Source organism: Littorina saxatilis, linkage group LG3 (genome assembly GCF_037325665.1).
Source record: "Littorina saxatilis isolate snail1 linkage group LG3, US_GU_Lsax_2.0, whole genome shotgun sequence".
Taxonomy (NCBI): domain Eukaryota; kingdom Metazoa; phylum Mollusca; class Gastropoda; order Littorinimorpha; family Littorinidae; genus Littorina; species Littorina saxatilis.
This window is the reverse complement of record NC_090247.1, coordinates 25,062,383-25,084,903: the sequence shown is the minus strand read 5'-3', so window position 1 is coordinate 25,084,903 and position 22,521 is coordinate 25,062,383. Positions and strand designations below refer to the sequence as shown.

General features: G+C 42.7%; 1 protein-coding gene across 1 annotated transcript in view; it reads left to right on the top strand.

Annotated features, from left to right (window-relative positions):
- The window catches only part of LOC138961959 (synaptotagmin-12-like), a 124,935-nt gene extending 102,637 nt beyond the window's left edge, over positions 1-22,298 (top strand). The window contains exons 6-10 of the mRNA XM_070333642.1: positions 6,659-6,751; positions 7,273-7,392; positions 13,510-13,630; positions 17,674-17,807; positions 19,356-22,298. Of these exons, the coding sequence (XP_070189743.1) occupies positions 6,659-6,751; positions 7,273-7,392; positions 13,510-13,630; positions 17,674-17,807; positions 19,356-19,526 (639 nt within the window). The 3' untranslated portion in view covers positions 19,527-22,298. The remainder of the gene's footprint in view (positions 1-6,658; positions 6,752-7,272; positions 7,393-13,509; positions 13,631-17,673; positions 17,808-19,355) is intronic.
- The last annotated feature ends 223 nt before the right edge of the window (positions 22,299-22,521 follow it).

Below are 22,521 nucleotides of genomic sequence, written 5' to 3'. Positions count from 1 at the left end.
AAACAATTTTGTTATCTATCTTCTATCTATCTATATCTATATACGGCTTGTCTGTGTCTGTCTGTCTGTCTGTCTGTCGGTCGGTCACTTCGCGATGCACGGCCAAAGTTCTCGATGGATCTGCTTCAAATTCAGGTAGACCCAAAACACAATCTGGTCGATGAAAATTTTCAACACGTGCTCTCAGCGCGCAGCGCTGAACCGATTTTCGTTTTTCTGTACATCCATTCCCAGTAACTCTTCCTTATCTTCTCCAGTGTTTTGCGCGTTTATCTCCCTTCCTTCGTGTGGCGTCAATCGCGAAGCCGGGTAGGCTCTACTTCTTCCCCGCGAAGCCGGGTACCCGGCGAAGCGGGTATTCATCTAGTATATATATATATACTACGAAACAAAAGAAACGCACATTTTTTGTAAGAAATATGTAGTTGCCCCGTTGCCACGAAATAGTCACACAACACATTCCTTACTCATTACTGCATAAATATTGTGTTCTGAAAATAATGTTACTCAAAATAACTGACAACTCGAATAAAACATGGAAACAATTTGCTGTTCTTTTGTTGCTCAGTACATAATATTTATCAAAGAACATAGTTTTAAAAAGCAATTATTCCGATACATAAACAGTTACCTAAAACGAAAGTACACTGTACGAGTTATCACATTATTAAAGCTTCACGCTAATGATTTAGGACATACCACGCGATGTCTTCTGAAAACAAACAAAGTTAATTTCATTCAGGAATCAAAAAGATCACAGGATGTTCCATCCCTCAGTTTTCATTGCCAGAGAACGATTTTACAGTGGATCAGTCATCGCGTACTGAGCTTGACCTAGCCCCGTGCGTCTTCTGTGTAGGATAAGGATAGGGATCCGGATAGCCTATCAAGAAACCGATCTACAAGGCACGCGATGGACATAAAACTTTAGGCACTTTAACTCTTACCAGTTCGGGGGTTTTAGGGCATATTTTACAGTGCTGTTGGTGCCTACTTGCCTAGTGGCTTTCTGGGGTCATATTCTAATATTGAAATATCGTAAGTTATATATCAAATGAAAGGAAAATGAATAAGCTTTTCATATTTGCAAAGAGAATTGTGCTATCTTTAAAGGTGAAAAAGTTATGGGGTGACAACATGATTTTGTTGAAATTTGTGCGAGGATGTCGATCATGTCATTGGACTATACACTCCGTCTCTGAAGCAAATCCCCAAACCCGTCATTCAGGAATGACAATAAAGATCAAAGGATTTCCACCCTCGAAGAAGAATTAAAGGAAAAGGTCACAATCGACAAGACATCGAATTTAAGATAAGTCTGGAGAAAGCCTTCCGAGTATAAATCAAGAAGCACAACAGATTTAAAGGAAGGTGGGGGTGGAGTGGAGTAGAGATCGAGGATGTTACGGTAGCTCAATATTGAACCTTGACCTTATACTTAAAACAAGTCGCGTAAGGCGAAAATACAATATTTAGTCAAGTAGCTGCCCTTTTTCAGCAAGACCGTATACTCGTAGCATCGTCAGTCCACCGCTCATGGCAAAGGCAGTGAAATTGACAAGAAGAGCGGGGTAGTAGTTGCGCTAAGAAGGATTGCACGCTTTTCTGTACCTCTCTTTGTTTTAACTTTCTGAGCGTGTTTTTAATCCAAACATATCATATCTATATGTTTTTGGAATCAGGAACCGACAAGGAATAAGATGAAAGTGTTTTTAAATTGATTTGGACAATTTAATTTTGATAATAATTTTTATATATTTAATTTTCAGAGCTTGTTTTTAATCCGAATATAACATATTTATATGTTTTTGGAATCAGCAAATGATGGAGAATAAGATAAAAGTAAATTTGGATCGTTTTATAAATTTTTATTTTTTTTTACAATTTTCCGATTTTTAATGACCAAAGTCATTAATTAATTTTTAAGCCACCAAGCTGAAATGCAATACCAAACCCCGGGCTTCGTCGAAGATTACTTGACCAAAATTTCAACCAATTTGGTTGAAAAATGAGGGCGTGACAGTGCCGCCTCAACTTTCACGAAAAGCCGGATATGACGTCATCAAAGACATTTATCAAAAAAATGAAAAAAACGTATGGGGATTTCATACCCAGGAACTCTCATGTCAAATTTCATAAAGATCGGTCCAGTAGTTTAGTCTGAATCGCTCTACACACACACACACACAGACACACAGACACACAGACACACACACGCACATACACCACGACCCTCGTTTCGATTCCCCCTCGATGTTAAAATATTTAGTCAAAACTTGACTAAATATAAAAAAAAGGGTGATTCTTTGAAAGATGTCATCCTGACATTTTTAATTCAAAATTGTAGTTTATCTTTGTTACTTTTAGAGTGATAAACAAAAAGGTTCTTTGTCTGATTGCTGTTGCATTTAGTGGGTCACCTAAAATCAAGACTGGCACGGTTGGCCTAGTGGTAAGGCGTCCGCCCCGTGATCGGGAGGTCGTGGGTTCGAACCCCGGCATAATTACATGCTTTTACAAAGATGCAACCATAATTGTTTTGATCTAATTGATGGACATTTTGGTCAAGCAATGTTCTACAAGGCCGAGAATATGGGATTGCATACCTAAGACTTTAAAATTGGCAATCTAGTGGCTGCTCCGCCTGGCGTCTGGCATTATGGGGTTAGTGCTAGGACTGGTTGGTCCGGTGTCAGAATAATGTGACTGGGTGAGACATGAAGCCTGTGCTGCGACTTCTGTCTTGTGTGTGGCGCACGTTAAATGTCAAAGCAGCACCGCCCTGATATGGCCATTCGTGGTCGGCTGGGCGTACCGCGTTAAGCAAACAAACAAAATAAAAATCCAAAAATCAATCCTGGTAGGTTTAAGTAGTCTATGGTGCACCAAAATGGTAACAAGTCGCGTAAGGGAAAATTATTACATTTAGTCAATTTCAATATAGCGCTTTTCTGTATTCTTTTGACCTTTATGAGGTTATTTTCAATCCAAACATAACATATCTATATGTTTTGGGCATCAAGAAAATTATAAAGAATAAGATGGAATCCTTTTTGAGTCGATTTCTAACTTTTTGATTTTAATCAGAATTTTCAGATTTAAAACGAAACCAATAATAAATGTTTAAGCTTCCAAACTAAAATGCAATCCCATATTCTCGGCCTTGTAGAACATTGCTTGACCAAAATGTCCATCAATTAGATCAAAACAATTATGGTTGCATCTTTGTAAAAGCATATAATTATGCCATGGTTTGCTCTTACAGTATAAGTTCTTTAAGCATGACAATGAGATCACATAATACAGCTGTCGTTGTGTAGAGTCTCGATTAGTCGTTATTTCACTTATGTTGACAGTAAGAAGGTTCAAAACGTTCAGTTAAGGAGAGTTATTATTTTGTTTGTGGCACTATACGCAAATACTTTACAATTTTCTTGGCAGTATGAAGCAGTTACGTGGAAATGGAAAGCCCCTTTTCAAGCCTATCTGTCGTGAAAGTGACAGCCGGTGTCCGCACAGAAGGGCCTCCTCTCTATCGATTGGCTGATTTGCACCCTTGCACGTGCCGATGCCTTCGTCATTTCCTGTCACCGCCATTGGCAACCGGAATTGGACTGCCATTTTGCATTTCCACTGTCTGGGCTTGACCGATAAGGACGAGAGAGAGAGAGAGAGAGAGAGAGACAGAGAGAGAGAGAGAGAGAGAGAGAGAGAGAGACAGACAGACAGACAGACAGACAGACAGACAGACAGACAGAGCGAGTTCAATCATGCTGTCGTTGAAATAGATAGAGGCAGAAAGACACACAGAGAGACAGACATGGAGAAAGACAGAGAGAGAGAGGGTGGGGGGGGAGAGAGAATACCATTATGGTCTTGTCTTCCTGCTGGTAAAACGAGAGAGAGATAGAGAGAGAAAGAGAGAGAGAGGGGGTACAGTCAGAGAGGACGAGAGAACTCATGTGTGTTTGTGCGTGTGTGCATGTGTGTGTGTGTGTGGTGAGTATGTGTGTGTGTGTGTGTTTGTGTGTTTGTGTCTGTGTGTGTGGTCAGAGAGGAAGTGTTGATGAGTGTGTTTGTGTGTGTGTGTGTTTGTGTGTGTGTGTGTGCGTGCGTGCGTGTGTGTGTGCGTGCGTGCGTGCGTGCGTGCGTCCGTGCGTCCGTGTGCTGCCAGAGAGGCAGTGCTGATAGGGAGTGTGAGTCCTGAAGGACAGAAGGTACAGGGCCATACAGGGAAATCACAACCTTTTAGGCGCATGTGAACGCACGTCCGTGTATTGCCTAGCTGTATCTGTCTATCCAATCAAATGTTTCGGTTTGCACCGCAACCGGACCGGAACGGTTGGCCTAGTGGTAAGGCGTCCGCCCCGTGATCGGGAGGTCGTGGGTTCGAACCCCGGCCGGGTCATACCTAAGACTTTTAAATTGGCAATCTAGTGGCTGCTCCGCCTGGCGTCTGGCATTATGGGGTTAGTGCTAGGACTGGTTGGTCCGGTGTCAGAATAATGTGACTGGGTGAGACATGAAGCCTGTGCTGCGACTTCTGTCTTGTGTGTGGCGCACGTTATATGTCAAAGCAGCACCGCCCTGATATGGCCCTTCGTGGTCGGCTGGGCGTTAAACAAACAAGCAAACAAACAAACCGCAACGGGAAATGAATCCATGTTGCGCTTGCCTGCTTAGTTGGAATGGAGCTCGCATTGTCACGTAATATAAATTGTAGGATGAACATAAAGCACATGCATGAGCGTATTAAATAAAATACAAAGAAGAAGAAGAAGAATTCCACTTTCCTGCATTAGGATGCACTCTCCCTCAAAGTTGGAACCTTTCACAACCAACACACACAAACGCACATACACATACACATACACACACAGACACACACACACACACACACACACACACACACACACACACACACACACACATTTCCCTTAGCACACACAAGTAATACATCATTTTTTGAAAGTACAGGTTAAGTTGGCATCTCTCTCTCTCTCTCTCTCTCTCTCTCTCTCTCTCTCTCTCTCTCTGTCTGTCTGTCTGTCTGTCTGTCTCTCTCTCTCTCTCTCTCTCTCTCTTAATCCTTGTTAAATAAAGTTCAATTCAATTCAATTCTCTCTCTCTCTCTCTCTCTCTCTCTCTCTCTCTCTCTCTCTCTCTCTCTCTCTCTCTCTCTCTCTCTCTCTCTCTCTCTCCCCCAAACACAACTACTGGCAAATCGCAATTCGATTTGAAGAAGATGAAAGAGATCAAATAGATCCTACAATCATTGGAAAACCCTACAATCATCTGCTGGCAAGACAGATTAGGTGGGCAGTGCTACACCTGCTCAGAAACTAATGAAGTAAACAGAACCTCAGGTGAAACTGAGGACACAGACGATTTGTGATCAACCTCTGCACACAGTGCTCCGTTCAACCGTAAAATCGATTCACATTTGTCATTTGTCACAGGATAAACATTCGTAATTGCAACCCTCTGCAATCGGAGCTAGCTGGTGGTTATTTAGTGCAGGAAAAACTCTTGGAGGTGATAACCCGGCCAACTATGTTTATATTCCCAGCCCTGTCACTTATTTCTAACATAAAACCAAAATAAATATTAAAGAAAAAACAATCAAATTCGACGAGAAACTTTGGACTCGGTGAAAGTTTGGGAAACCCTTAGATTTAGTCTTCGTACAAAAAAATAAATAAAAAAATAAGAATAAAATGGACCGGCGCACGTACCTATTCTCGTGTTTTCTTTTCTTTTTTATAACCACATTAAATTTTGGGGGAATGAGGTGGATCGGATGAGGGCGAGGGCGAGGGTCGGGGCTTTTAAAGATGCTAAGTCTGCTGGTGGATCAGATTTCATCCTGCACGTATATTTGTTTTCCTTGCTTGACAAGCGGAACAGAAGAAATCGGAAGGCTGGCGTCTGAGGGATTTTTCTTGAATTGGTGGATGAACTGGAATAAGTGGGAGGGGAAAAGAGTAAAGAAAAATATTCTGTAAATCTGTCAATCGTAACAGAGAGATGTGCGTGGGATGAACGTAGTCGTGATTTATGATACAATGATTTTGTTTGTCGAGGATTGAGTGTTTTTAAAGTGTGTCCCATGGCGCATGTGAGGGAGTGATTGAGTGAGTGTTTGAGGGAGGGAGTGTGTGTGTGTGTGTGTGTGTGTGTGTGTTTGTGTGTGTGTGTGTGTGGGTCTGTGTGTGTGTGTGTTAGTTAGTGTGTGTGTGTGTGTGTTTGCGTGTGTGTGTGTGTGTGTGTGTGTGTGATTGTGTATGTGTGTGTGTGGGGGGGGGTATGTGTGTGTGTGTGTGTGTTAGGATGGGCTTGTAACCGATTTTTAATCATGAATGCCCTGTCTTTACCACACAGAAATAAACGACCTGATTACAGCTCTTGAAGCAGGATTTGTTGCTGTTGTTGTTGTGTTATTTTTTCTTTCGAATCTAGAGTCTATACAATTTTCATTTGACTTGCCAGAAATTGAATCATATCTTGCAAAGGGATGCACTTCTACAGGAGACAGTATCAATGTACAAAGGAAGGGTAAAATTGGTGATGTTGTTGTTGTTGCCCGGAAAGATTACAAAGGGAAATGTAGAAACTTGTATCGTTGTAGTCGTTTCTAATGTTGAATATTTTGTTGCAGACGATCAAGAACACGACGGACCCTGTGTTCAAAGAACGCTTCCTCTTTGCTATAGAGCCAGAACTGCTTCAGAGAAGGGTCTTGGCTCTCCAGGTAAGAACATTTAGCAACTAACTATTTGTATTGGTTGTGTGTGTGTGTGTGTGTGTGTGTGTGTGTGTGTGTGTGTGTGCGTGTATGTATGTGTGTGTGTGTGTGTGCAACTGTGTGCGTGTGTGTGTGTGTGTGTGTGTGTGTGTGTGTGTGTGTGTGTGTGTGTTTATTTGCTTGTTTGCAAGTTTAATAATTATAGTATATATGCTTAATTTGTTAAAAGATGAATTGTTCTGGTTGCCTGACAAGTCAAATAGTCAAACCTACCTGACCGCCGCAAACGCACTTTGTGTGCGCATACCAGATGTGGAGAGAGCGGAGGGCTGGGGGGGGGGGGGGGTATAGTGCCGCTGTGTGAGTGCATTTTTGAGCGCGTAAGCGTGCTTGCGCGTGAGTGTATGCTTATGTGTTTGTTAGTGAGTGCGTTTACAATTGCTCAGCATACTCTGCAAGCAGATGTTCACACAAATTATGTTTATTGTTTGCTCGAAATGACACGCATAAAATGTGTATGCTTGCAGGTATACTCTGTGGACAAGTACGCGCGGCAGAAAGTGATCGGAGAAACTGACGTCAGAATTGGTGACGTAGACCTCAACATGCCCATCAAAATGTGGCTCAACCTCAGAGACCTAGATGAGGTATGTTTTCCACGACGACGACGATGCTGATGATTATGCTGATGATGATGCTGATGATGCTGTTGATAATGCTGATGATGATGTTGAGTTAGTTTTTAAGTTTCCAAGCTGAAATGCAATCCCATAGTTCGGACTGGGTCAAAGATTGTTCAACCAAAATGTCTATCAATTTGACTAAAGAATGAAGTGGTCATAGTGCCGCGGGGCCGCTTCAACTTGTCTTTAAAGCCGGATATGACGTCGCCATAGGCATTTATCCAAAAAAGGAAATGGCGGAAGAATTCTTATGTAAAGTTTCATGAAGATCTGTCCAGGTGTTTCTTGCTAATCGCTCTACAAATACACACGTTCGCACGCACGCACACACACACGCACGCACACACACGCACGCACGCATGCCTGTACACACACACACACACACACACACACACACACACACACACACACACACACGCACGCACGCACACACACACACGCACGCACGCACACACACGCATACCCGCAAACACACACGCACTCAGACACGCACGCACTCACTCACACACACACACACACACACACACACACACACAGACACACACACACACACACACACACACACACACACACACACACACACACACACACACACACACACACACATACACACTCACACACATACACACTCGTCTTGATTCCCAGTCTATCTGAATACATTTAGTCCAAACTTGACCAAATGTTTAAAATGTTATGGGAAACTTTGTTCGATAACCTTTTCAATTGAGGGTTAGGGGTTTTCCATCGATTGTTTGTTTTTGTTTACAATATTTTTCGTATTTTGATTCTCCGAGGTTCATTTTGAATGAAGTCACTAACGACTCTGCAAAAAAAAAATTAGTTTCGTTATTAATATGTTTTTGAAGAACACAATCAATGTTTCTTTAACATTCTACCCCTTCCCTTTAGCATATTATTTATTTGTTTTCATGTTTTATTTCAGCACATTTTTGAGTTGTTGTTTGTTGTTGTTGTTGTTGTTGTTGTTGTTGTTGTTGTTGTTGTTGTTGTTTTTGTTGTCTGCTTTCTATTTTGAGCTGTTTTGAAGCAAAACGGATCACTCTCACTGAGAGAATCACAGGAAATTGGCCTACCGTCGCCGTTAATTACTTCGAAATTTGAGTCACCCCGAGTTGACTGGAAGAAAATTACTTTGAAATTACTTGAAGGTATAAGGTTCAGTGTCATCAAAAGTTTCGATAGAGTTTGCAACACTGTCATTACACTTTGGTAACAACGACCCCCACCCCCCCTTTCTTTCTCTCTCTCTCTCTCTCTCTCTCTCTCTCTCTCTCTCTCTCTCTCTCTCTCTCTCTCTCTCTCTCTCTCTCTCTCTCTCTCTCTCTCTCTCTCTCTGACCCACTCACAAGTTCGTTTTACTGCTAAGTACACATTTCTTTTCCTCCTCTTGTGAGTCGAACACAAAGCTGACCAATCAGCAACGTTTACTTTTAAGGAACTGCGGGGGCCCGGTAGCTCAGTTGGTAGAGCACTGGACTTGTGATCGAAAGGTCGCAGGTTCGAATTCGGGCCGGGACGGACACGGGTCAACTTTATGTGCAGACCCAGAGACGGAAGCCATGTCCCACCCCCGTGTCATGTATGTGTGCCGGTGAACATATGCACTGATTTCTGTGATGAATATTTTTTATATTCTTTGATGTGCACCCTTATGCTGAGTGTGATAACCCTCGAATGACTAGTCCTGTGATAAATATTGTTCAATGACATATCTAGTCCTGTGATAATGATAGTTTTTAGCGGTAAACTTTTAGCTAAAGCTGACGGCAATTTACCTATTTGGAATCATGTTACTATTCCTGTTAGTGTACATATGCGTGCGCGAGTGTAGTATGCTTCGTATGGTATTTTTATCTGTTGTCTTATTATTTGTTTTGTCTTTTAATGTGCACCACACTGAAATTTCTCTGTATGAGATAATAAAGTATTCGTATTCGTATTCATCACAATGGCACGTAAAAGACCTTGGTCATTCTGCCATAAGTGCAGGTGGCTGAATACACCTAAACACGCAGACACCTGGGTAGCGCGACTCCGTTGCTGCTAGCTTTCCACTGGGAGGAAGCGACCCGAATTTCCCAGCGATGGGACAATAAAGTAATGAAAATGAAAATGAAAATGAAATGAAAAATGAGAGTGAGAGAGAGAGAGAGAGGGAGAGAGAGAGAGAGAGAGAGAGAGAGAGAGAGAGAGAGAGAGAGAGAGAGAGAGAAGGAGAGAGAGAGATTTAGAGAGATTTAGAGAGAGAGAAAGAGGGAAGGAGAGATAGGAACACAGACAGACACAGAGACAAAGTGAGAAAGTGGGTGTAGAGAGAGAGAGAGTTTAGGGGGGGGGGGGAGAGAAGGAGAGAGAGATGCATATATTTGTTGCAAGCCATAACTAAATTGCATGCCACCATTGGGGATTTTAATACCTTTCTGTAAAAACTCGTGTGGTCAATAATTATTTGTCTAAGTTAATAAGCATTGCTAAAGGCAGTGTCACTTTGGGTCCGTCATGCTAGAGAAGTTACGTTTTCAACGAAGAGAAAACTACGCACTATGCAGATAAACGTTTCTTCTCTGAGATCATTCAATGCCACAATTGTTTAAATGTAATGTTTGATTTGACATTCCAGTGTGAAAGAAATGTTCAAAGAAAAGTAATGGACATAAAGACATATCTTTTTTCTCGTGTAAACGATCTCAAAACCTGCCCTCCGCAGATCTGTATAGTCTTACGCATGGGATCCGAGAGAACTTCCAATTTGACATTCAGCAAAACAATTAAGAGCCCTGGCGCTTTTTGATTAGCGATATGTTCCTTCCCGTGTAAACTATCTTATTAATCACCATAGATCCATCCAGGCGTTTTACATAAGATGTTGTTACCATTTCAGTGCACCATACGGTTACTTGACCAATCAGGACTGATTCTAGGTGACCCGCTGAAACGGTGATTGCAATACTGAATGAAAGAGTGTGACATGAAGTTCTTGTACATCATTGTAAAGAGTGTGAATGACGTTTTAGTTTAGATGTCAAGCGCTTAGAGCAAGCCTTTTTAACGAAAGTTTTTGATTTAGCGCTATATAAATGTTCTTATTATTATTATCAGACCGGGACCCTTTTTGTTAACCACGCAAAACATAAACCAGACAATTAAAGTAAACATTTGAAATAACATTTGCATTAACAAAATCAGCGTGACTTATTCTGAAAAATGACACTTCAAATGTTGTCAGATAATTCGAATCAGACGAATACAACTCACATCTCAGACGTGAACCATATATATGACTTTTCCTTGTCGTATAGTTCGTCCTTCGTGGAGAACGTAACCTCTCACGCAGCGTGAAGCCTTGACGAAAATCGCGAGCAGATGGTCCATTTTGGCCTCCTGCGATAAACTACGTTTCACGGACGTCATCCTGAGGTAAACAGATGGACAATGGTAAAAAGGCAGGGGGTGGGGGTCAGCTGGCCTAGGAGGTAGAAAGGTTCTGGAGTAAGCTTATATCGATCAGATGGGAAGAGGAAGCAGAGAGAGAACAATGAAGAGAGTGTAAGAAGACAAGCTTAGCGGGAGAAAAAGAGGATGATTATAAGGTTGAAAGAAAACAACAACTGAAAACTCGCCCGTGTCAGTGAATTTGAAACAAAATGGCTGTCTGCGGCAGTCTGCCCACCCACTCACGGCCCCCTGTCACACTCCGTAAAATCAAAAAGACTCTTTCGCTGTCTGTCTCTTCCCCCCCCCCCCCCCCCCACACTTCTCTCTCCCCTCCTCTCTCTCTTTCTCTCTCTCTTTGTCTCTCTCTCTGTCTCTGTCGCTCTCTCTCTCTCTCTCTCTCTCTCTCTGTCTCTCTGTCTCTGTCTCTCTCTCCAGATGAGCATCTGTTTCCATCGCAACCTTGTGAAAATGACATCTGCCTGACACCTGTGTCCGCTGGCATTGTAATTCACACCGTTCTAATAAGTAATAAATATGAATACCCCATCAGCATTTTCTCTGAACTCCCTATCATTTTCACCCGGCTTCTATTTTTGGCTTATATTTGCCTTTTTGTGCGTTCTTGTCAACAACAGGTTTGTTTACACAAAGCGAACAACATGCAGACTGACACGTAGTTTCTGCGTGGACTACTGTTATCTGTCGACGTTTCAAGCGCAAGCAGAACAAGAAATTCACACACCGACAAGTGCAGAGCAGCACGCAGAATTCTCTTCCTTGCCTTCTCTTTGGTGCTGTGCCTGTGGAAAAAACCTGTGCGAAATGTATCATCTTGATTCGATAGCGCCGTGATTTTTGTGATTGTCAAAAGCAGTCTAGGATTTCTCTGTGTTTGTCGTAATGTTGTTAATTTCTTGTGAAATCTGACAAGTAGCCATTGCCGTTTCTCTGACTTTTCTTGGTTTCTTTCGGATAAATAAAAGGAGATTCGATGGGAGGAGAACATAGTGTGTTTCGCGTAAGTTATCATTGTTGTTGTCGTTGTTAAGGCCGTCCTTTCTTTAATTGAGTCCGAACTTGACATCGCGAAGACTTCGCGAAATCTTTATACCGAAAATTCAGTGCCAAAGCTCCGTGCTGCGAGCTTCGTGGAGTAGACATCTTGAAGTCGATTTTATCCTATTAATATCAGGCTTTACACACAAAAAACACGCTCTATTATAACTATGCCGGTTCACCTTGTTTTGTATTTGAAATCGTGCATTTTTCGTGGCATATGTTGTGCTTTACAGATGATACTTATATGTTTAAAATTACCAAAGTCAGTTCTGTGTGGAAAGTACAGTAGGTCTGTGTTACACGACACTTGAGATTGCCACAAATTCTCAAGCGTCGTATAGTTGTGTTCTTTTATTCTACGTCGCCCGTCTTCGCAGCAGCAGAAAACAACTCGTCAAATTGAGTTCGAGGATTTATTCAGCATTCAATACATACAACTGCACATCGAAGCAGAACTCAAATAGAAGCTTTTTTTACATACAAATCGCGCTGGCATATATAGTAAATACTCAATCTCGAGAATATTCCAGACCGAACATGATACAACTACATTATACGAGCCGTGCATGGACTAAACTAGCGACATTCTCTATGACGTACATCAAAAGCGCCGACGCACTTAATCCGAACGAACGCCACGAACCCACGAGTAAAAACCAGCGTGGTAAACAACTTGTTTTGACAGGACTAGAAAGTTCACCTGCATTCTCGTCAAAACATAAATATTGTGTTTACAAAATATAATATCGGTACTTTCCCACAAAGTACAAATAAGTGAACTACATGTAACACACAAAACTGAACCAAAGCTCAGCAACGGTAGCGTTTCCTAACAGTCTGTATACAATCTTATACTTTATCAAAGTCTGATTATGAATTACCAAATGCACACTCTTAAAGCCCCATTAATTCTTTCTCACGGGAGGTTTACAACACGCTTCAAGCTTTTGACAAAACGAACAATACTACTAACCTGCTGAAGCACACAAGCTACAGACTTCAACAACATTTTATGACCTACATCCGGGCTACATACTTTTTCATTTACAAAATTTCCATCTAGCGCAATTACGGATGAGGATAAGCCACTGATGGCTCAATACGAATACATTCTCTGACAAGCGATTCTCAGTCTCCAAAGAGAGCAGCCAGGATGTCCGCTTGTGGTAATTAAGCGTTCAAACCAAAGGATGGGTAGAATATGTTTTACAGCCAGGAGTGTCTATGATCAAGAACAGATGGACTACACAAGAATGATGGTGCCTTTAAGTACTAAAGAGCTGATCTCGGATTATCGATTTATTGACTGTGAGAAAGATATGAATCGACCACTGGCTGGGTGGATAGCTCAACGGATGGTTGATTGATTGGAGATAGAGGGCAAACCCGACTGACTGATTTGTTCGATTGATCAATTGATCAGCTGCTTGGATGGTTGGTTGCCCAGGAAGTCCATTGCTAAATTGATTACATGTCTGCTTGCTTGCTTGCCTGATTGATTGATGGATGGATTGATGGATGGATGGATGGGTGGATGCATTGATTGATGGATTGATTTTTGTGCAGAAACCAGCAGAGTACGGTGACATCTTCTTCTCGTTGAGCTACCTGCCGACAGCAGAGAGACTGACCATCGTCGTGGTCAAGGCCAGGAACCTCAAGTACCGCGACGGCAGGGACAGTGGAGGTAAGTGTAGAGTGGCAGAGTGGTTAGAGCGCTTGCCTATCACGCTGGCGGTCAGGGTTCGACACTCACTTGAGGCAAATACAGATACCCGATTTTTCCCAGCGCTCTCCAGTTGACCCAGCTGGTAATGAGTACCTGACCTTATTGAGGACCAGGGAAGGCAAAGGCAGTGAGGGTGAGGAGATGGGCACCACCCTCACAAAGCTGGCCCTAGATATCTCTAAACTCGGGCTCCCCTACGATCAAATATGGTTATGAGAATACCTCTACCTCTTTATGGTGTGCGTGCGTTCAATCGAGTCCGCTTACAGTGAATTCCCTTTGGTGTTAAGGCGTCTTTGAGCGCATGTTTTGAAAATGAATATTTCTTCGAAGCAGAGATCAAACAGATGACATATCAATCACTTCATATTGTAACGTTACGGTGCCAATCATTCCTCCCTCAACGCCGGACCCCCACCCCTTCCCTCCTCGGTGTAGGGATCCTTTATAATATCCTTCATGTAGGTACATGTACTAGGTAACAGACCATAAATGACATATCTTCGTTTCTGCTTCTGATGTTTTCGACGTTGATGATAGTTGTGACGACGGCCATGATGATAATGATGACGACGACGAACGTGAACAAACGACAACGAGGGTAAAATTTGTCAGAAGTATCCCAATAAACATGCCAGAACTGGGCCACTGCTGGCGTTTTGATGGCAATGCCAGTTGCCAGAACTACTGCCATCAAAGGCCCACCTATGGCCCAATGCTGGCATATTACCCGTATGCACATTGGCAAATTGATGGGCCATCACTGGCAAGCCAGCACTTTGCCAGCAAAAACCCATCATTTATTTGCTGGCTTTTTGATGGCTTGCCATCATTTTTCCAGCAATTTGCCAGCAATTTGCCAGCAAAAACCCATCATTTATTTGATGGCTTTTTGATGGCTTGCCATCATTTTGCCATCATTTTGCCAGAATTTTGCCAGCAAAAACCCATCATTTATTTGATGGCTTTTTGATGGCTTGCCATCATTTTGCCATCATTTTGCCATCATTTTGCCAGCAAAAACCCATCATTTATTTGATGGCTTATTGATGGCTTGCCATCAAAAACCCAGCATTTTGCCAGCATTTCGCCAGCATTTTGCCAGCATTTTGCAGGTTTTTAGTTCCATATAAAAAAACTTTTTTCCATATATTTTCCGTTAATGGCCCTTTACCTGCTGAAATTACCGGGCCAGTTGTGGCCCGGCAAAATGCCATATTTCTGTCTTTACCATTGCCAGCAAAATGCCAATAAGTTGCAGGAAATATACCAATACCACTGATTCGGATAGAATGACGGCTCTATTCATGTACTCGATCTGCACAGTCTTGTTAGCCCATAGATGGTTGTTAGAAGTCTATAAATATGCTTTGTTTTGTCATTTTTTACTGTGAATGTAATAACAATAACAAAACACAGCACATCAATGGACTTTTCAACCCATGCTGGCGGCAAGACGTGCGCAAATAAAGCAAAGGGCAATGCTGTCAAGCTGTACATTAGCAATATGCATATGCGTAATTATCAAATTCATCAGTAAAATGCAATTGAAATGCTAATCACATTTTTGTAACTTATCTGGCAAGTAAAGGCAGTGGTTTTGACAGAATATCGTCATCAACGCAGTTATAGCGGGCACAACAACAATACAGTAATATATATTAAAAACAAAACAAATGTAAAGCTTCCAAACAGCAACGACTCATTACCGAAACATTACAGAAACGTACGCTTTGTTTTCAGTTGCTCACTGTTTTATTTTATTTGTACAGCGTTCTAAATTTCACACTCGAGACATGATGACCAAAGGCAGGAATGTTTCTTGTTCACTTCCCAGTAAACCTCCGTAGGATTGTCTTGATTCTGTCATTTCTCTGTTCGCATCCGCAACGTTGAGATAACGCTTCTTTTCTTTGTCCTGACGTCGTAGCCTACGGTAAGCCATTGAAACTCTCAAGTCCTCCTGCCGTTCACCTCTTGAAACATGAAAGCAAACGAGTTTTGTTGGTTTTAATTCATTATTCCATATCACACACACACACACACACACACACACACACACACACACACACACACACACACACACACACACACACACACACACACACAACCAAACAACCAAACAAACGCAAGCATACACGCAGGCATGCAAGCAAACAGCACACACACGCGCGCGCGCTCACACACACACACGCGCACACACACACGCACACACACACACACACACACACACACACACACACACACACACACACATACACACACACAGAGGCATTCTCACAGAGAGGACGACTTCTTGTAATCTATCATATTTTCTGAACTGACTAAAATGCCAAGCAGAAGTAAGGGGTCAACAGGAATATGTATTTTGATCTAACCTGCGAAGCTTACGTTGTCTCGGACAGCTCTCTTGCGTTTCTCTCAGGAACTGAGACCCAGGCGAGCTGCATCTTATCCAGTTGGGCAGTCAGACACTTGCACAAATCTTTGTCCTGGAGTGAATAGACACATACTCAATGTCAACATTCACAAGATGCAATTTGTTTGGTTACAAGTAAGCTTATGGTAATGCCTATGGTGCTTTTCTTTTGACAGAGACAAAACAAACTCAATCACACAAAGAAAGGAAAAAGGCACACACACACACACACACACACACACACACACACACACACACACACACACACACACACACAACCGCGCGCGCGGGCGCGCACACACACACACACACACACACACACACACACACACACACACAACCGCGCGCGCGGGCGCACACACACACACACACCTAAAGTGTGGATGGTTACCTAAGAGGCGGCACTGGGTGTAGTGCCTTTCTAGTGCACTTGCACTACAACAGCACTGGGTGCAGTACTCGCTCCGGCATCGAAGAATTTTGCACTAAAAAATGCACAAAATTTGACCTATTTCGTCGCCTATAGAGGACGGAAAGAATGTCATTTTGAACATTGTTATGACATTCTTTCCGTCAAAAAAGTCAATTTAACGGTGTTAAATGAAGCGACCATCCACACAATTAGGTTGCCATCCAGAGTTTAGGTTGCCATCCACGTGTGGATGGTTGCCTTATGGTGATTTAGGCAACCAAACCTGTGGAAACATGGGTACACACACACACACACACACACACACACACACACGCGTGCGCGCGTGCGCAGATTCTTTCTTACAGAGAGGACGACTTCTTAAAGTCTATTATATTTTGCGAACTGACTCAAACGTCCAGCAGAAGAAAGTTGAAAAAAAGACCGACAACGGAGGAAAAGAACAAGAAGATACTAGATCTAACGCCGTTGCGACGACCTGCTCACACAACTGTTTGTGAAACTCACCACGCTTGCTTCTAGCCGGAGGAGATCGGACGCGTACTGAAATCGAAGAAGGTGCTTTGGAAATTCCTTGAAGTTGAATGCAAAACAAATAACCGGACATCTGCAGAACCACCGCGGGCCGGATTTAGTTGACAATGCGTCATCATCACGAGTGACGTCAAGATATTTCGACATTTGTTTGTACATTACGTCACTCCAAGTGAGAAAGTCATACCGCTGTGCTGTCGCAGATCTTCTTGCCAGCAATTATCCAGCATTGGCCCACTGCTGGCGTGCCAGCAAAAACCCACCTATAATTGCCAGCAAATCGCCACCTATGGCCCAATGCTGGCAAACAAGCACTGGGCCACCAATGGCGTGCCAACAGTGGGCCAATTAAGGCATTTTACTGGCCGACAATATTACTGGAATGCCAGAGATGGGCCAGTGATGGCAAGCCATAACTGGGCCTTTGTTGGCAAACCATAATTGGCCCAGTGTTGGTTTTTTTATGGCCAGCTTTACCAAACTTGCCAGCAAAAAGCCAGCAGTGGCCCAGTTCTGGCATGTTTATTGGGTATATAGTTGTCACAATTGATGTGATTTTTAAAACTGTGTGCCCACTGAAAATGCAATTCAATTTTTTTTCTCTTCTTGTTTTTTCAGACCCATTCGTGAAGGTTTACCTCCTGCAAAACGGGAAAAAGATCAGCAAGAAAAAGACGACGGTGAAACGCGGGGAGAAAAACCCCAACTACAATGAAGCCATGATTTTCTCCGTGCCTAGCCAAGCGTTGCCAGTGAGTATACCGTGGGGAAAAAACCCTGTTGCATACAAATGATACTGTTATTGTTTTTCTTTTTTCCTTGAAGGTGATTCAAATCTGTCCAGTCAGTGTTAGCCGCCCTTTTTAAAACCTCCAAAATCTGGGGGAAATCAGGTCTTATGAGTATAGGGAGTCTTACAATTGCAGTCAATTTAAAGAGGTTATAAACAGAAAATCTACGAACAAACAAAAAATCTTAAAAGGAGAGGAATTTTAAGATAGGTGGGGTGGGGTCTTAAAGATATATGTGACCCTCCACCAAGAAATGAGTCGCATGTCACCTCGCGCGGTTCTGCGCTAGGCTTAATATAAGTCCGGGGAGTGTCTTGTAACAGTGTGAGGGTCACCTTAGTCACAGGCTTATAACTCAAACACTTTTTGCTCTTTTCTAAAACGGTTTTCACCACTGGATAGAGCATAAAAAACTCTTTAGAAAAATGTAAAAATATGAAAATCATGCAAAGGTGACATGCGACTCATTCCGTGATGGAGGGTCACATATATATGCACACCTTCCCGTGTGCATAAGAGAAAATCCAGTAGACCACCGCATGTCTGTCTCAGCTTTTACATTGGAGAAGATTATCCTTCCTCTTGAACAAACCCCAAAAAATCAACAGCCTTGCATGCTGCTTTCCGCTCAGAAAGGGTTTTTTGGTGGGATTTTTTTGGATTTTTGTGTGTGAAGATTTACTTTTGCATTTTGATATGGGTGTCAGTTACCAAATCAATCATTAATACAGTAAACAGCCAGGCTGTAGATGGTCGCGCTCTGTCCAAATGGCCCAAATGGTGCTTTTTTCCAAGTACATATCTGGACAGGCATGCGGTGGTGAGCGTGGTCGACTATACAATGGAAGTAAGGTGCCCTTAGTTGTGGACTGGAAGAGAACTAAATTGGACGAAATTGTACTTGTTGGAGCAGCGGCACATTGATTTTCTTCTTTGGGAACTTGAGTTCTAGGGATGTTATACTATGTTACTTTGGGCAAAGTGGCTCCAGCTATATATAGCTAGCTATGATCTTCTTTACCAGTTTGGTGCATTTATACAAACTCAGTCTCAAACTTAGTCGCAATTCTGTGTAGGGTGAGAGCAAAATTGGATAAAATTGTACTTGGTCGAGACCTATATTGATCCCCCCCCCCCCCCCCCCCCCCCCATCAAAAGTTAGTCCCGCGTTGTCAACGGGGTCCCTTCAAACGCTGAAAAATCGAACAGAATATTTGACGGGGGAAAAAAGTACGGATATTACTGAGCTCAACATGATTATTTTTCTGTGATGTCTTTTTTCTGGTTGGGAGCGCTTGTTTTTTTGGTGTTTTTTTGGGGGGAGGGGGGGTGGTCTTGGGGTTTAAGGAGGATCTTGAGGGAATGGGGATGAAGGAGAGGGTGAGCCTAATCTATTTTTGATTGTTTCTCGGGGGGATAGTGCATAAAGAACTTTTTGTGTGTTCTTATTTTTATTTTATTTTCTTCATGTGACCTTTTGACCTTTTTTTTTTGTTGTTTCTCTCACAGACGATACAGCTTCGCATCACGGTAGCTGAGCTGCTACCCGAGAACAAGACCGCGTCACTCGGTCACGTGATCGTCGGCGCCAACACTTCCGGGACCGAAGCCTCGCACTGGAACCAGATGATGACGTCATTACGAAAACCTACGGCCATGTGGCATTACCTGAGAAAATAATACTCATTAAAAGCTATTTATTTTGAATTTGACACCAGAATTACATTTTTTTTTTATCCCGATGTAGTCCTTGGAAAAGCATTTCAATACTGCGCAAAGCGAGAATTTTGGTGAAGACGACCTGTAAGGGAAATGACTTTCAGGCGCTTTTACGGCGTTTCCCAGTCGTGGTTTCCCCTGAAACATTTCCAGAACTGGACACTCCAGCTCATTGCAGTATTGACTGAGCAGAGTCACGACTCATGGCTTAATTTCAAAGACGCTAACTTTGCAGTGTGAACAGAATCCATGTTGTGATCCTTTTTTTTTATGAAGTTAAAGGTACAGTCCTTCCCCAGAAAGCGATCGTGTTCTCAATCCCAGATTTGTATAGGATTTTACACGAGATAAGAATCATTAAACTTAAGCATATGCCCAAAATCAACGACGTGGCTGCTTCCCGGCTAAGCAGAGTGGAACATTTTTGTTGAATCAATTTTCTATGTGACGTAGGTCTACACCTATGTAAATCGGTTCAATTTATTCAACTAAATATTCCAACTATGCACAGAATGCAGTCAAGCGATAGAGCTTTGCTGTGGGTCCAAATGTAAGGATGCTCTTAACCTATGTGACAGACTTGACAGATCCGTGTCGGTGAACATTATTCAGTTTACGCGGGGAAGGACAAGTACCTCAAGTTCAGTGAGGTTCAAGTGTCACGTGCATTTTGGGCAGAGGTCATGGTTGCATTTCAGTGACGCTATCTCTGCAGTGTTGAATGAAACAGTTCAAGTTGTGATGAAAATGTTTATGGAATTGTAGAGTGTGTTGTTGTATCAACAGACAGGATTTCTGTCGTAACTGAAGTCGTTGACTTTTCGTTTCAGTGTTCTTTCCGCCGCATGTACTTAAAATTGCCACTGATTTCAAGCATTTGGCAAAGTAGCTTTTAGCAACAAAACTGATACATTCATTGTTCTCAATTCCATTTGCAAATAGCCTTCGGAACCAGTTTCCACTGATGCACTAAATGCTTTTAGCAACTCAACTAATAAGCTGTCATTCATTGTTTTACATTTCGTCTACAAATTGTCTTTCGAAAGAAGGTTTTCACAAATGCACTTTAAAACAAGTATTTTACAAATAAACACCAGTGAAACACTCATGTTCCGGTCTGTCGTGTTTGACAAATGGATATTGCTCTCCCGGGACCGGCACGGTTGGTCTAGTGGTAAGGCGTCCGCCCCGTGATCGGGAGGTCGTGGGCTCGAACCCCGGCCGGGTCATACCTAAGACTTTAAAATTGGCAATCTAGTGGCTGCTCCGCCTGGCGTCTGGCATTATGGGGTTAGTGCTAGGACTGGTTGGTCCGGTGTCAGAATAATGTGACTGGGTGAGACATGAAGCCTGTGCTGCGACTTCTGTCTTGTGTGTGGCACACGTTATGTCAAAGCAGCACCCCCTTGATATGGCCCTTCGTGGTCGGCTGGGCGTTTAAGCAAACAAACAAACAAAATATTGCTCTCCCGTGACTGCATGTGAGTGAGTACTAGGCGTCGGCATCAGGCCAGGTCGTAGTGTCTATTCTAAACTGGGGGGTAGGGTGCTCATATTTCCTGCAAAACAATTTATAAAATTTCCCTCACGTGTTAAAAGCTTGTAAGAATACCATGGTAGAACTGTTATTAGTTCATGTAGTCTTGGTCTCCGTGCGGCCCCACTGAGACCAAATCATGTGGCCACTTTTGTCGGCGTTTATGGGTTGTTGTTTTTACGAAAGACACGTTGCCTATATATTATGAAGGTCGCCTTTGATTTCATTTCTTATATTATTGCTTAACTTTTTTGTCAAACAGGTTCAATTTAGTTTGAGCTTGCTTGTGCTAGCATTACTTATAGATCGAGTAACAGTTTCAGGCAACCCACGGCACGGATACAAGTTTTGCTGCAATGAATGGCCGTTTAGGATGAACATTTTCTTTGCCTGTCCAGTCATCCACAAAGTACTTTTTGTTCCAGACAGGTGGTTAGGAAGGGGACTTGCAAATATTCACCGAATTTGTAAGTGTGCACTTACCATGAACTTGAGACTAAAATTATCTGTATTGTTTTAAGACGAATGCAATAGCCTGCCTAGAGTTCGGCAACGTAATGCTTTCTGACGCTGAATTATCTAACCTGCGGCCGGTAGACATAGACATAGAACACTTTATTATCTCAACGAGGAGAAACTCAATTGTGGTTAATACAGCATTACAATAAACAACATACAACGTAAGAGCATAAATAAAATATCGAGGCGCAAATAGTCCACTGATAATTATCAGGGCGGGGATATAGCTCAGTTGGTAGCGCGCTGGATTTGTATTCAGTTGGCCGCTGTCAGCGTGAGTTCGATCCCAGGTTCGGCGGAAATTTATTTCACAGAGTCAACTTTGTGTGCAGACTCTCTTCGGTGTCCGAACCTCCCCCCGTGTACACTACATTGGGTGTGCACGTTAAAGATCCCACGATTGACAAAAGGGTCTTTCCTGGCAAAATTGCTTAGGCACAGTTAATAATTGTCTACCTATACCCGTGTGACTTGGAATAATAGGCCGTGAAAGGTAAATATGCGCCGAAATGGCTGCAATCTACTGGCCGTATAAAATTTCATCTCACACGGCATCACTGCAGAGCGCCTAGAACTGTACCCACGGAATATGCGCGATATAAGACTCATTGATTGATTGAAGATTAGGACGAACATATCAAAACAAATCTCTCTCTCTCTCTCTCTCTCTCTACTTGTGTGTGTGTGATACAAGGGGGAGAGGGGGGCAGGGGGGAGGGGAGAGAGAGGTACTTGTTCTATGTTGTAAACACCCAATTAACTACAAAGGCAAGGAAGTCATTTTAGCGGGTACCCTTATTTCAGCGGCGGTCACGTGACCCCTGTCGAAGAAATCTTCAACCCGAAAAGTGTGCCAGATATGGCCAAGTTGACTGAGTGTCCTACTGAAATGGCACCAAC